The sequence below is a fragment of the Neolamprologus multifasciatus genome, chromosome 1, assembly GCF_963576455.1.
Source record: "Neolamprologus multifasciatus chromosome 1, fNeoMul1.2, whole genome shotgun sequence".
In the NCBI taxonomy this organism is placed as follows: domain Eukaryota; kingdom Metazoa; phylum Chordata; class Actinopteri; order Cichliformes; family Cichlidae; genus Neolamprologus; species Neolamprologus multifasciatus.
This window is the reverse complement of record NC_140439.1, coordinates 18225382-18238966: the sequence shown is the minus strand read 5'-3', so window position 1 is coordinate 18238966 and position 13585 is coordinate 18225382. Positions and strand designations below refer to the sequence as shown.

Below are 13585 nucleotides of genomic sequence, written 5' to 3'. Positions count from 1 at the left end.
GTATTAGCTGCATTTTATAGTTGGCACTGCACAACCTGATTTTGGTTCCAACTGGCATCATTTCTGCTTTAAACTTCCAGCTCACACAGGCTTGATCTTTGGCAACTAGATGCTGGCTATTGAGTGTGTTTGAAAAACAGTGGCAGGGCTGGTAATTCTGAACACTGAAGATGCTAAAATGATTTATTTTATGACACAAACTTTAAAAGGAGAAGGCTGACTGTTGGTCAGTTCGAGTTGTCATCTTTTGTCATGCCCCATGGGTTGTTGACCTGGGGTTGTGAGGTTTTTTTTGGATGTTTTGAGTTTTCTGTAAGTTCTTGATTTGCTTCTTTGGATTTCGAGATGTAGTGTATGTTCTAGCTTTATATCTAGTTCTTTCGGTATAATATTTCTTTCGTTTCCTTTGCAATATTTAGTTATCATCTGTTGTGATCCCCTTCTGTCTCCCCAGTCATGCTCCCATGTGCATGCGCTCTCTCTCTATTCCCTATACTGATGCCCTGTCAGTGTTAACACATTTTTATTCACAAAGCAGTAACAAACTGTATAGCAGTTAAACTCGCCACACTTCCTCCAAACCTGCTTCAGTGTGGATGTTCTTATCATTTTGATCAAGGTTGTGGTCAAAGGTCAAAACATATATGTTTTTTCCTAATATATGATCTAGATGCATCAAATGTCCATCGTATGAAGCAATCCAATCAACAATCTACAACATCAATGTTTTCCAAAGGAAGTTGCTGTCTTGCTTGTATTGGTGATCATCAGGCACATTTTACTGATGTACCATTGATAACAGGCCACTGAAGTGCATGCGCTAATCTATTCCAATGTCAAGTCTCAGTGTGCATTTCATTTTGAAAACTTTCAACAGGTTTGAAAGCTATTTCTGCGGTTCTGTTTTCACTGCATTCGCTGAAATTTCACATGCACTTGGGGCAGCTGTGCTTCAGGTGTTAGAGCGAGTTGTTCTTTATCACAGGCTTCTAAACTTCAGTGTACAGGCCTCGTCACATGGCAGTGTGGGTGTGTTTATATGTGTTTTGTAGAAGCTTTAAATGTACTTGGAAAAATGCAGATAGAGTCTATTTTAAATAACTTGCAATAAGGACAAATAGCTTAAATCTTCATATTTTTGTAGTTTTAAGGTTCATTATTATTATTATTATTATTATTATTATTATTGTTGTTGTTGTTGTTGTTGTTGTTTCTAGCAGATTTGTATTTATTTATTTACTTTTTAAAGTCTAAGATCAATTTGATTGTATAAAAGATTATTTGGCTTATATCCATTAGGACTTTTTTTTGCATTGCATTGCATGACTTGATAAACCTCAGCAGGTGAGGTGGCCATCCTCTCTGTGGGCCTAACACCAGTTGAGGTTTCTAATGTCACTGATAATTATGCGCCTCGTGAATCCAGTGAATAATCTGTGCGACAGGCTGGAAAACCACTTTGTATGGTAACTGGGGAGCTTCCTGTGTCCACAGAAAGTCCACAGCGAGTTTTAGCTCCCATCTCATCTCTTCTTGTCTTCAAGGAGTTCATATATTTTAGTTGAACACATTTGTTGAATGCACCTGTTAGTTGTGTCTGTGCACTGGGTTGACTTGGAAAACACAACTCCAGTTGTTTTTCTCTGTGAATAAAGTTGAAATGTGAAGATTAAAGCTGCTGTTTCACGTCAAACAACTGCCACGGCTGCTGTTCCCTGCATAAAATTCCTTATGTAGATGAGTTGGTGAAGTCGTACTTAAGAATCGGTTTTAGCAACAGGGAAATTATTTCTCTTTTAGCACACAACATGGTGAGAAGTGTAAAGATGTTAAAGAGATGGTGCAAAAAGAGACAAACAAACAAACTTGGAAGAGTTGGTTGGATTTATGGATTTATGCAAAATGATGTAGCTGGCAATGGACAGATACAAGGATACTGAGGGTTACATCCTCTTGCAGTGAACAGGAGGTATGTCGTATCACAAGCAGAAAATGAAAGCTGATCAAGTTGTTTCACTAACTCATCTACGCAAGGTATTTTGTACATGGTGGCTGTTTAAAACTTTAATCACCACTTTTATATTTTTTTCTCAAAATTTTGACTTTATCCTAAAAATAATAAACAATTATAATAATAATAATGAACAAAAAAAACCCTTTAATTCTTTTTATTTAACTTAATCTGCCCCTAATACTACCACACATCCACCCATCTCTGCTTCAACTTCCTCCTTTCCTTTTAACTTCCTTTTTTTCCATAATAGTAATCCCGGGAAGTGAATCCGTCTATCAGATACCCTTTGGACTTTTCTTTAAAGGATTCTATTCAAGCACATGAGTGGACAGATCATGCTTTAGACTTCTTTTGTTCACATATGAAAAAGTGTGTTTAGTTTATCTTATTTTGAATGAACATTACAAAGTGCTGTCGTCCTTTGTCCTTTCAGTGCATTGTGTGTGCCAGACAGTTGCTATACCCTGAGCTAATTCTTAAACAGATGTTGTTCCCATGCCTTCTGGAAATTAATTCATGCAGCACCCGTATTACAGCTTTATTTCTTAAAACATACCAAAAGCTGATATTACTGGAAGAACTGAGCCACTTAAATATGGGAAATATGATCGTAATAGCCAATACGGATGATTTTCTTCCACATTTGTCTAAAAGAATAGCACAAACAGCAGCATAATGGGACTGCAGTCATATGAACTATTTTCTCTGATTCAAGATGCTGGTCTAGTATTTCACCAGCATGCACTTTATTTTGCTGACAGATTCAATACTGGTTTGTACCCTTGCTGTTCACTGCATTGGCAGAGTGTGTGTGTGTGTGTGTGTGTGTGTGTGTGCGTGTATCTACTGTAAGTTCATGCTTTACCCTGGATTTTAATGATCTTTAGAGTGTGTTTGCAACAATCCACAAAAATGCACAGGCGTTCTGTTTCTCTCTAAAGGTACTTAACCTTTTAAAAGTGTTTCAAATGCATTAACACTCTAGTTTATTAGTGTTTGTGTAGTTGTCTTACAGAACCAGGCTTCTCTTACTGCAGTGCCACCCTGCTATGTGCCTAGACTTATCCTATCATGGCTTCTTTACCTTTAGACCTCCTTTTGTTCTTATATTCCCAACCTTTACTGTTCATAATACCAGCTATCTTTCTTTCCCATTTCCTCCTCCTCACTTTCCCTCCTACATGACTCTAATTCCTCTTATTTGTCACTCATATCCTTTTTGCTCTTATGTTTCTTGTTACTCTAACATCCTCCTCTTCTGCTCTCTCTTTCCTTTAGGAGCTGCTTTTCAGTGTATGTGCCCTTAACGTCATCTCCACCATTGTGTGTGCTCTAGCCACTGCAATGTGCTGTATGCAGATGGTCTCGACTGATGTGCTGCAGATGGTGAGTGTGATCGAAGTGCAGACGGCAACGGTAGCTGAATTAACTCTCTCTTCAGTGACCACCCTGCAGTTAAAAACATGCATTTTTTTCATGCTTTCATCAGGGCATGCGGCACATTGCTGCAGATTTGATCTGTTTTAGGATGGTAGGGACTGTTTTAATCAGAACTAACTTGGTCAAAATCATCTGATTTGCACACCAAAAGCAGTTATTTCATTCCTTTAACCCTTTAAAGCCGGTCGGAGTGGGCACGCTCTGTATTGTGTAACTATTTTTAAATCCCGGTAGCTCTGCAACCACGTAAGCTAGCGCAATAATTTTTTTTGCATATGAAACCGGAGGAGTTGTACTTACATCTTACATCCCAGAAACATCTGTGTCATTTCTGGGATGCTTAGGACTCATATTGCACTGCTGGAAATAGTTTATTTTGATGCATATGCTGCTTTTTTGCAAATTTGCATTATAATATTTATTTTAGTTTTTCCTGCAGTGTATAAAAATTGGTGTATTTCAAAAATAAAACTATGAAGACACTCAAAATAAATCTCCTGTGGTGGGAAACTATTTTGTGCAACTTTTTTGTATTTACAGTTTTGAGGGATAAGCCTCTTAAATTTCTCTAACTAGAAATATATGTTAAAAAAACAAAAACGATTTTCAATTTTTCTGTAGTTTATTGCACTTTTTTGCAATTTATGTAATTACTATGCACTTAATGCAGACATATTATTAAAATCTGGGCTATAATGATTGTATTGATGTATAGCAACTTGAAATGCTCCCAAAAATGGCTCCACAGCATGTAAAAATATAATATAAGCTCTGGCGGCTTTGGTTCTATGGTAGGTCTTAAAGGGTTAAACACATCAACAGCCCAAAACGTAGAGATTTAAAAAAAAAAAAAAAAAAAAAGTTTTGCAGTCTACAAGAGCTTTCTACACATTCAGTTTTTTTTCACAGTCAATTTTTTTATATAGTGCTAAATCAGTACACCAGGCACCTCGAAGGCGATTTATGGCGTAAGGTAAAGACCCTACCGAAAGATTAAAGTCTCAACATTAAAACTGGTGCTTTCACCTGTATGTGACATTTTACCGTGAACTTTGCAAGGTTTGAAGAAATTAGAAGTGTTATTGCAAAAAATATCATCATAAAAATTGACTTTATGCAAACATGATATTATTTTACTTTGTTTTTTTAATCTATTTTATAAAATGTAACAAATAGCAAGACAAAGACAAAAAATGTATTGATGAGTACCAATTAGCTCTCATATTTATTCTGATTAAACAAGGGAAATTAATAACAAAGGGCATGAATACATTTATTATAGGCTGTTTGAATTATACAGCATTTAAGAATGTAAATGGAGGAGGAAAATCATTCACAGTTTGAATTAATGCCTTAAATCAGAGCACACCCTGCTTCAGTGCTCAGCATAATATGTCTGATGAGCAGACATAGATCTTCCTCAGACTTCTTTGTATGGAGAAGTGTAGATATAAATGCATTTTGTTGCTAATGCCTTTTGTTGCTACAGTCTAATAACAAATCAATCATGAATCAGTCAGGAGAATTTTAACCTTATTGTTGGTTCAGCTGAATATAAGACATCATACATGCCGTGCAGGAGTTAGATAACTATATGAGAGTAGGAAATTATACTGTTTGATAAGAGCAAACACTAAAGCAGGAAAACCTCTGTAAATCAAAGCGGCTGCTGAACATCATGACTTCTAAGTATTGATTCACAGAGAAGCAAAGGACAAAAAAAGCACTGTCTTATCTCCACCAGTCGAGTTTCCAAGAATGGCCTCGTTTCCCATTTGCTACAAAGGGTGTCAACCTTTTGTTTAGCTCAGTAAATTTAGCCGAGTCAATAGCAGCGGCGGCAGCCTGGAGATTAGAAAAGCAGGTTGACTGTGACTGGAAAGTTGTCCCACTTAGAAAAGGTTGAGTAAAGAGCCTTCGAAAAGAAGCTGGCCCATGCACGGCACTTGCATCAGTTAGACCGTGTTCAGAGATCTGAATACATGTAAGTGACATACTGTGTTGTAAGCCACCGCCACTGTTCAAGGATGGTTGTTCACAGTGGTCATAGATGGCTTCTTTGACCATCTGTCTTCTCTGTCCAAAATGTGAACATTGGAATCTATTCACATTTTGGACATAGATCAATAGTCCTCTTAAGCGACAGCTCCTAGTAGGACTTAAATACCTGGGACTCTCCTCCATTTGGTCTTAGAACTGAAGAAGCTTCTCGGATGAGAGGTGAAACCTCTTCAAGAAACTTAAAGTCCAGTTGCTTTTCTTTCCAAGCTTACTCTGACTGAGAACCTACAAAGACAACTTGATAATGCCTCTTTGTTTAAAATGTTGCTGCTTTCAGTTTATGCCACACAGAGCTCGAGCCCTGAACGCTGACTGTATGACCCCCCACGGAACAATCCTCCACCAAACACTGGACTTTGATGAGTTTATTCCTCCCATTCCCCCACCGCCATACTACCCCCCAGAGTACACCTGTACCCCCTCAATGGATGGACAGAGGTGAGAAGCAAAGCAGTTTTGATCATCATCCCATTTTTAACTACAGATACTTTCAAAGTTCACATATTAAAAATGCAATCTACAGTATTCACAACAGTTTACGTTTTCTTTGTATATCATAATAAATACTACGTTATTAACCAAAAACTCAGTGGTACTTAATCTGGGTTCATTTTTCTATGACACTTGACACTTAACAATCTAAAGCCACCACTTTACATCTTTGTGCAACTGTCAAAGAGTAGTTACATAAAAATTGCAGTGTAATCCAAAAAAGCACAACTCGTTACATTAAGTGGAACACAAACTACAAGTTAATGGCACTCATTTTAGGCTACAGACAAATGAAGAATATAGCTGTAAATATTTGAAGCATTGGGCATCCTCCCAGAGGGCAGCAATTCAAATTGGGTATCAAGTAGCTGTATGTTCTCTTTGAAAAGACATTAGGGATTGTTTCCAAGGTTTTATTTATATTATATAATCTATTTAATAAAAAGAATTGCTTAAGGTCATTAATTTGCAGTCTAGTCCTTATGCCTGACCATTTGCAGAGGAATATTTTGTTTGTTTAGCCATTTAAAACTGACATATGAATCATTCAAGCATAAAAAGGCACCTAACTCAAGGGATTAACCAGTGTTGTGTCTGCACAAAACAGACATCTTAGCAAAGAACCAATTTTAATTTGCACTTTATGCTAGTAGTCTGTTGCAAAAACACAGAATTTGTTCCCAATTCTTTAGATAGAAAACCTAGTATAACACAGTTTGACAGCAATCAAATACTAGTTTTGCACAAATGGCTTCACAGAGAGCTATTAGAGAGAAACTTTATTAATCTATTAGCTAAAAATCAGCATATCTCGGCACGCTGTGAAGTGTATCCTTAAAAAAAACTTTCTATAGCAGATGAACAGCATCTGTCCATAAGAAATGTCAAGAAGCCATTCTTAAGGAAGGGAAACGAGGAACAATCACTGAGCTGTACCAAATTACACAAAAAGTGGATTGAATACAGCAGGTCTTAAGTAGCGATGACTTCAAATGTATAATTTTTGGTTAAAATAAACATCAGTATTTATGGAGGAGGGCAGGAGAGAGATGCAGCAGTGAGTGTCTACAGCTATCTGTAAAACACAGCCGGTTGTATTGAGCAGTGTGTTGATGGAATTCTGAACACAGCCCAGATCTCAACATTGTTGAAGTGTGGAATCTTCTTATGATCAAATGAAACAAAAGGCAGCCAACATCCAAAAAAGAGCTTTGAATGTCCTTCAAGAAGCCCGGAGAACTACGCATGAACACAACCACAAGAGATTACTAGAAACCTTAATTAAGATAGTTCAGGCTGAGTTAAAGAACAAAGATGGCCATACCAAAAACTGACTTTGAAGCTCAGTGGAGCACATTTTCCTATAAAAATAAAAAGAAATTAGATGTGGCTCGACATACATTTCTTCTAGCTGTTTCACTAACAATGAGAAAGTAAATATACAGGTGCACGAAACAGTGTTTGCATGGAAAAGGCAAACCCATCATATTAAGCAGCAACGGCAACATCTCTTCACACGTGTTATTATCAACCACATTGAGCTCAGAGCATTTCTCTCCATTACGAAGCTGTGACCGCGGTACTCAGCTGCAATGGAAGATCATTTGACCCCCTCCCTCACCACCATCTCCATTTTCTAAGCCTTTGCAGAGAGAGCGGTGCTGTTGTGGCCATTTGGCAGGAAGCCTCATCTGTTTGTCAGTTATCCCATAAATATATACAAGGCAACGGAAGCATTTATAGCATCCATGCTCAGGGCCAGGGATGTGTCATGACATCATTATGCATTGAATGACTGGTGGAAACACTCAGGTTGTATTTCATGCTCTGCCACTTTAGAGGAGAATGGGGTTGTAATTAAAAGATATGACAGCACGCATGGCTGCTCATTCTTAATTGGTACCATATGAAACATAGTGCTGCACGCCGAATAATACAGCGCCGATATATATTGTTAGGACTGGAGTGTAGGAGACAAGAGGATCGCTTTCATCCATTCTTTCTTAAGGCTTTTATAGACAATACCATATGTTTGACTTGGATATTCACGCTGGCGGTGACAGTTTCTTAAACACAACACTGTGCGACTGTCTCAGAGCACTCTCTCTTTGTATTCCAAGTATCCGAGAATAGTTTTGTTGTTTATTTAATCATTCCTCTGCACATGTTTTCTGGTTGTCCTCCATTCGTTTGTCCATTTCAAGATCTCATGAACACCTTCAGGGAATTTCAGTTACATTTTGCTGGTCAAAACTCATTGACATTTCTTCTTCTTCCTCTTTCGACCGCTCCCTTTAGGGGTTGCCACACCAGATCATCGGCCTCCATTTCGCCCTGTTCCTACCATCCTCCTCTGTCACGCCAGCGGTCTGCATGTCCTCTTTCGCTACATCCACTGCGATCTCCAAAAACACATTTTCTCAAGTATTCATACTCTAATTGTGACAACATTTCACAGGAGTTTCCATTAGAATGAAAGTTTTAAATGATGAGCTGTTATATATCCAAAAGGTCAGAGGTCATAGTCTCTGTGACATCCTCTATAAACTCTTTTCTGCCCAGAGCAGTGGGATATTGTGTGGACATATTTCACAGCTGGTCAGTGTTCACATGCATATATTACCCTAAGACAAAGGTGTTAACTGCAGCTTGATCAGTCAGTGGACAATTATATTTATTAGGCTTTTTTTTGTATTTTATTATTTGTGTTGTTTGATTGACTCTTTGCTTTTCTGTCCCTTACAGAGGCTTGCATCTGGACTTTCCCCATTCTCCCTTCAGTGCCATATATGGGGTTCCTATCAACAGCCCAGGCACCCTGTACCCAACTGACCTGCCCCCTCCATATGAGTCTGTGGTGGGTCAAACACCTGCCAGTCAGGTGAGGAAAAACAACACCACATAGGTGCATTTTTATCTGAGGTTCACCAGATTCTAATTATTAATGAATTTCTCAGTTTCATGTTTTCTTTTAGTTGTGCATTCAGTAATGTGAAATGACTTCTTTGTAAAATGTAGTATTTTAGGAAGAGTCAAAGTGACCGGTGTAAACTTTTATCCAATCGCTCTCAAAGCCAAGTGGGTTTCAAGGTCAATGGGAAGATTTTTAGATTAGATGTGTTTTTTTAAGGGTTACAGGCCTTAATAAAATGGTTAGGATTTGTGTCACTTAATTATGTGTCTACTGTTTTCCACTTCTAATTAATATTTGTTAGAAACATTTGAATGTCATGTCACGTGCAAACTTTACAAGCCCAAAATCACAACAAATATAAGCTCAGTATCATCCAGCTGCCTCGACTATCTGGGTGAAGTGATCAGAGCTTTTTTTTTCTTTGCTGCGTCTCATTGTTCAGCGCTAAAAATAACTTGCTAATGTATGAGTGAATCCTTCTGTTATCTTCTCAACATCGTTTAATCACCCCTCACTTATTCTCTGTGCCATTACAGAGATTAAATCCGCAGTTCTCTTCATACCTATTTTTTTTTTGTCTTTCAAAGAGGAATCAAAAGAAAGGTCTGCTCGCCTGAAATAGATAAGCTGTTAAAAAGTGACTACAGCCATGCAGCAAATGATTTGATGTGTGAGAAATCATCAGAATCTGATGGTTTTAGCATTGAGATGCCATGAGATCAAAAAAGTTATGTGAACCTATACATATCTTATAATGTACCTCAAAAAGGTCATTAGTGCTTCTAATTAAAGTTCCTATTCAGCTCAACATTATACTGTAATTTTCTGCACTGGTACCCCTGCTCTTTATAGTGACAAATTACTGGTAAGTGTGTTGTGGTCTTGCAGAGCCCTCTACAGACCAACCAGTGGTACTGAAGGTTAGGCGCCACGCAGCTGTTCTGCGATATAGCACACATCAAATATCCATATTTATTGAGGAGTCCTGTTATGTTTACTAATAATTTCGTCTTCTCAGGTTACCATCAGCATAGAGCAACAGGCCACTGAGTCCAGTCTGTGTGAGAGAAATACTACCGCAGGTCTCAGCACTCAGGGTAAAGACAGTTTGAATATTCACAGTGCTATTTGTTCCTAAATATCTTTTTCCACTGGTGATCGTGCTAATGATGCATTTTTGCAGCCTCAGTGGACAGTGCCTCTCTCATGGTGTCAGAGGTGGCTGACCAGGACCAGACTTGCTCCTCAGAGGACTTGTGCTCCCTGGAGGTCCAGGGCTCTGACTCCTCTCCCTATGGCACGCTCCACACTGCCCCCACTGATGGAAGCTGCACCAGCCTGGAACTTTGTACACGTGATGCCTCACGTTGCCGCCGTGGCTTGACTAACACTGATGCTCGCCCTAGTGATACTGGATACAGTGAGTCCTCACACACGCAGGAGTCGCTGGAGCGCTCACCTGACTGGTCCTCGGAAAACTTTAGCAATCTGGACCAAGAGGACTCAGCAGAGAACACACATCTATGTGAGGAACTCAAGGCTTCAATGCACATATGCGACGAGCTGGCCTCAGCCAAGCATTTACCAGAGGAGCCACCTAAACCCACACCACACACCCTTATCAAAGCAAGAATGACAAGCCGGAAGCTCACGCTACCGGTTACTATCCCCCCGCCACCTCAGCCTTGCTCCCCCACCTCTGTGGCTTCCTCTGGTGGAACTTCAGCTTTCAGCCCTTTGGCTGCTTCCCCTTCCCCTTCACCTCCTGCCAGGCCACGCGGCCCAAGGCTGTGTTTCAGTGTTTGGTCACCTTCCTCTGCATCACAACCCCCCTCTACCTCAGCCCAAAGTGGACACTCACCCTCAGAGAAGCCTCGGGTGCTCCGAGCAGCCAGAAGGTACCGCAAACTGGCACGCATTGTCCGTTCCACCAGTGACCCTATCTCGTGCTCCACTATGACAGGAAGTAAGTGCAGCAAATATGTTACCATTTTACACTGTAAATGGCCTGTACACTGCAGCTTAATTAGTCCATCTAAGAATCATCATCAATCTTTCACTTCCAGATTCTCCAACATCATCATTTGCTGCATTTTTCTGGGTTTTACATTTAAAATACATTATTTTTTCAGCTTGTTTTTGTCCCCTGTCTACAGGAGAAAATTCTGGGTGCACCCCTGGGACTGACCCTGCTACTGAAGAGTTAGCTCATGCATCACCAGATCAGGGTAAGAGCGTATAAATGATGAATTCCTGTGATAGTTAGGGAAACATCAGAAATTTGCACATCTGCTGCTATACAGCACTCTCTATTTTGTGAATCAATGTAACCTGGTTGGCTTACTATAATAAATTAAAATGCATTGTCAGAAAGAAGAAAATAGTGTTGTGTGTAAAGATGATTGCAGCTCATTTAAAACTGGCTTTGGCATTCTCTCAAATGCAATCTAGTCTTGTAAAAGCCATGTTTCTCCAGAAACTACAAGTGGCATTAGCTCTAATTTTAAGAACTGTGTGTGATTTAATGCGGGTTTTTTTTTGGTTGTTTTTGTTTTATTTTTGCTGCTTTTTCCCCTCCTTAGAGCCAAGGGACAATTCAACAGAGGTAGTTGGAGGTAAACCCACACATATGTCTGCCAGGAAGCAGCAGAAAGAGGGCAAGAAAGTTGACATCCACCTTAAACCCAGATCGCTCCACACACACTCCTCCAACGAACGCCCACACTCCCTGGCTGACCTTAAGATGTACAAAGACACCAAAATACTAGTGGCTAAGTTCCTGGAGCACTCGAGCTGCAGTCTACCTCCTGAAGTCCAGCAAGTTGTCAACAACATCAAGTGTGTCATTAAATCGGATGAGAAACACATGGAGGAGGCCATCTTTAGTGCAAATGTCATAGATCAGGTAACCTGAATATATTATGGATAAAAGCCTTTGATAGTTCAGTGCATTTTAGAAATCTGTATACCTTCTGGCTTTGGTGGTTAGTGGTGAAAAAAATCATTAAACTGGACCAGCATAGCAGTGTGTTACAGGCTTTTTACACCAAAACCAAACATACAGGGATGAAAATCAGGAAGACATTTTGGATTGGCTCAATCAGCATTTTTCTATTTTGAACACAATATTATTATTATTGTTATTATTATTATTATTATTGTGGTCAAAACATTTAAAATATTTCAAAATAATAATAATAAAAAAGAACACGTGCATTAAATTTGGAAAGGAAATTCCTATTAATCAAATTTATTTTCAGTACTGCTATTTCAAAGGGTTTATCAGTTTGAATCATGTGCTAAAAATAGTAATTTGTTATTGGATAAGTACCTCTGCATAATCTGTAACTTAGAAACATCTGGAGACTTCGAAGAGATATATAACTGAATTTCATCTGTATTGAAGAGATATGAAATGTCTCAAAATACCTCTGTTATGTGTCTGTCACTGACTCTTGGTGGTTTTGTGCTCGAAGGTGATGACCCAGCGCATCATAGGCAGTCCCAGAAAGCGTGGGCATGAGGATCTTCATCTCCAGAGCTGTGGCGCTTTGAGTTCATCACCGTCCCCTTCCATGCGCCGTCCAAAACATCTCCCACAAACATCCACTGCCTGCACCAATCCACTGCGTTCCCCCTCCTCTGAACAAAGCCTTGAGTGCAGAGAAACTATTCTCTGACCACTCTCCTAACAAGGACTTGGGTCTAAACTCTGAGGGCATTCCAGGATGCTGGTGTTGCAGACATGCTGACCTGGGAATCTGATGTCTGTGAAGCGCTTAAGAACTCTTTGGGTGTCGTGAGATCATTTCTTGAACAATGTGACTGCAGCACAAAGCTACTGAAATGCCTTCATACTGTATTCCCTAGTGCCCTATGAGACTGTGCCAAGTCATCAGCAGAAATGGTAGCAAACTCAGAATGAGCCTACCAGTGTCTGTAGTGGCTTATTTCTCATCAGAAAAACAAAAGAATGTTTCTCCCTCAGGGGATCTTTTCTACTCAGTTTCATCTCTTAAAAAAGACACAAATACGCAGCTGGTAAGTTTGGATCAGTGACTGAAAGACAAAGGAGATTGTGTAATCAGTATTCCTCTTGTCCTCATAAGAAACAGAGAAAATACATGTTTGTATTAAACTGTGAACTGAATTGACAGGACATTGTTTGCAGACTTTGTGGAATTGTTACTGATAGGGTGGTGACTATTTTGTGGTTCAAGAACATCACAGATGTGGATTATTTAACTTACCTCATTGTGTTACAATTCTTATCTGTGTTACAATAAAATATGCGTTTGTATTTTGTTGTTTGTGGGGTTTTTTTTCTGTCTTACTAGATTATTTATATTTGTCTGCAGATATTCACATTTTGGCTTTGAAAAGGAGTGGCTAAAGTAATGAAAACACCAGGTAATGCAATTACCTGGCATGAATTGCAGTTTGGTGAGGCTGTTCCAGTTAGTGTTGTTTCATAACCAGTAATTCATTTTCCTCGAATGACTATTATTTGTTTATTTATTTTTTTAACACCTGGAAAAATAACCAAAAGTAATTCTTCCATCAACTAGACCAAAGTTAGACAGTTTTTGTGACTGATATATGCCAACTCTCTCATTACTGAGCTGTAATTTGGCAGCATTGAAGTCACACAGTCAATTTTTATT

At 39.1% G+C, this 13585-nt stretch overlaps 1 protein-coding gene across 2 annotated transcripts in view; it reads left to right on the top strand.

The window, feature by feature from the left end:
- Positions 1 to 13221, top strand: part of entrep2 (endosomal transmembrane epsin interactor 2) — a 111803-nt gene extending 98582 nt beyond the window's left edge. For both annotated transcript variants that reach the window (XM_085183448.1, XM_085182697.1), the window contains exons 5-12: positions 3293 to 3400; positions 5793 to 5953; positions 8753 to 8888; positions 9940 to 10018; positions 10105 to 10887; positions 11078 to 11149; positions 11504 to 11826; positions 12398 to 13221. In XM_085183448.1, coding sequence (XP_085039574.1) covers positions 3293 to 3400; positions 5793 to 5953; positions 8753 to 8888; positions 9940 to 10018; positions 10105 to 10887; positions 11078 to 11149; positions 11504 to 11826; positions 12398 to 12601 — 1866 coding nt within the window. In that variant the 3' untranslated portion in view covers positions 12602 to 13221. The remainder of the gene's footprint in view (positions 1 to 3292; positions 3401 to 5792; positions 5954 to 8752; positions 8889 to 9939; positions 10019 to 10104; positions 10888 to 11077; positions 11150 to 11503; positions 11827 to 12397) is intronic.
- Positions 13222 to 13585: the final 364 nt, after the last annotated feature.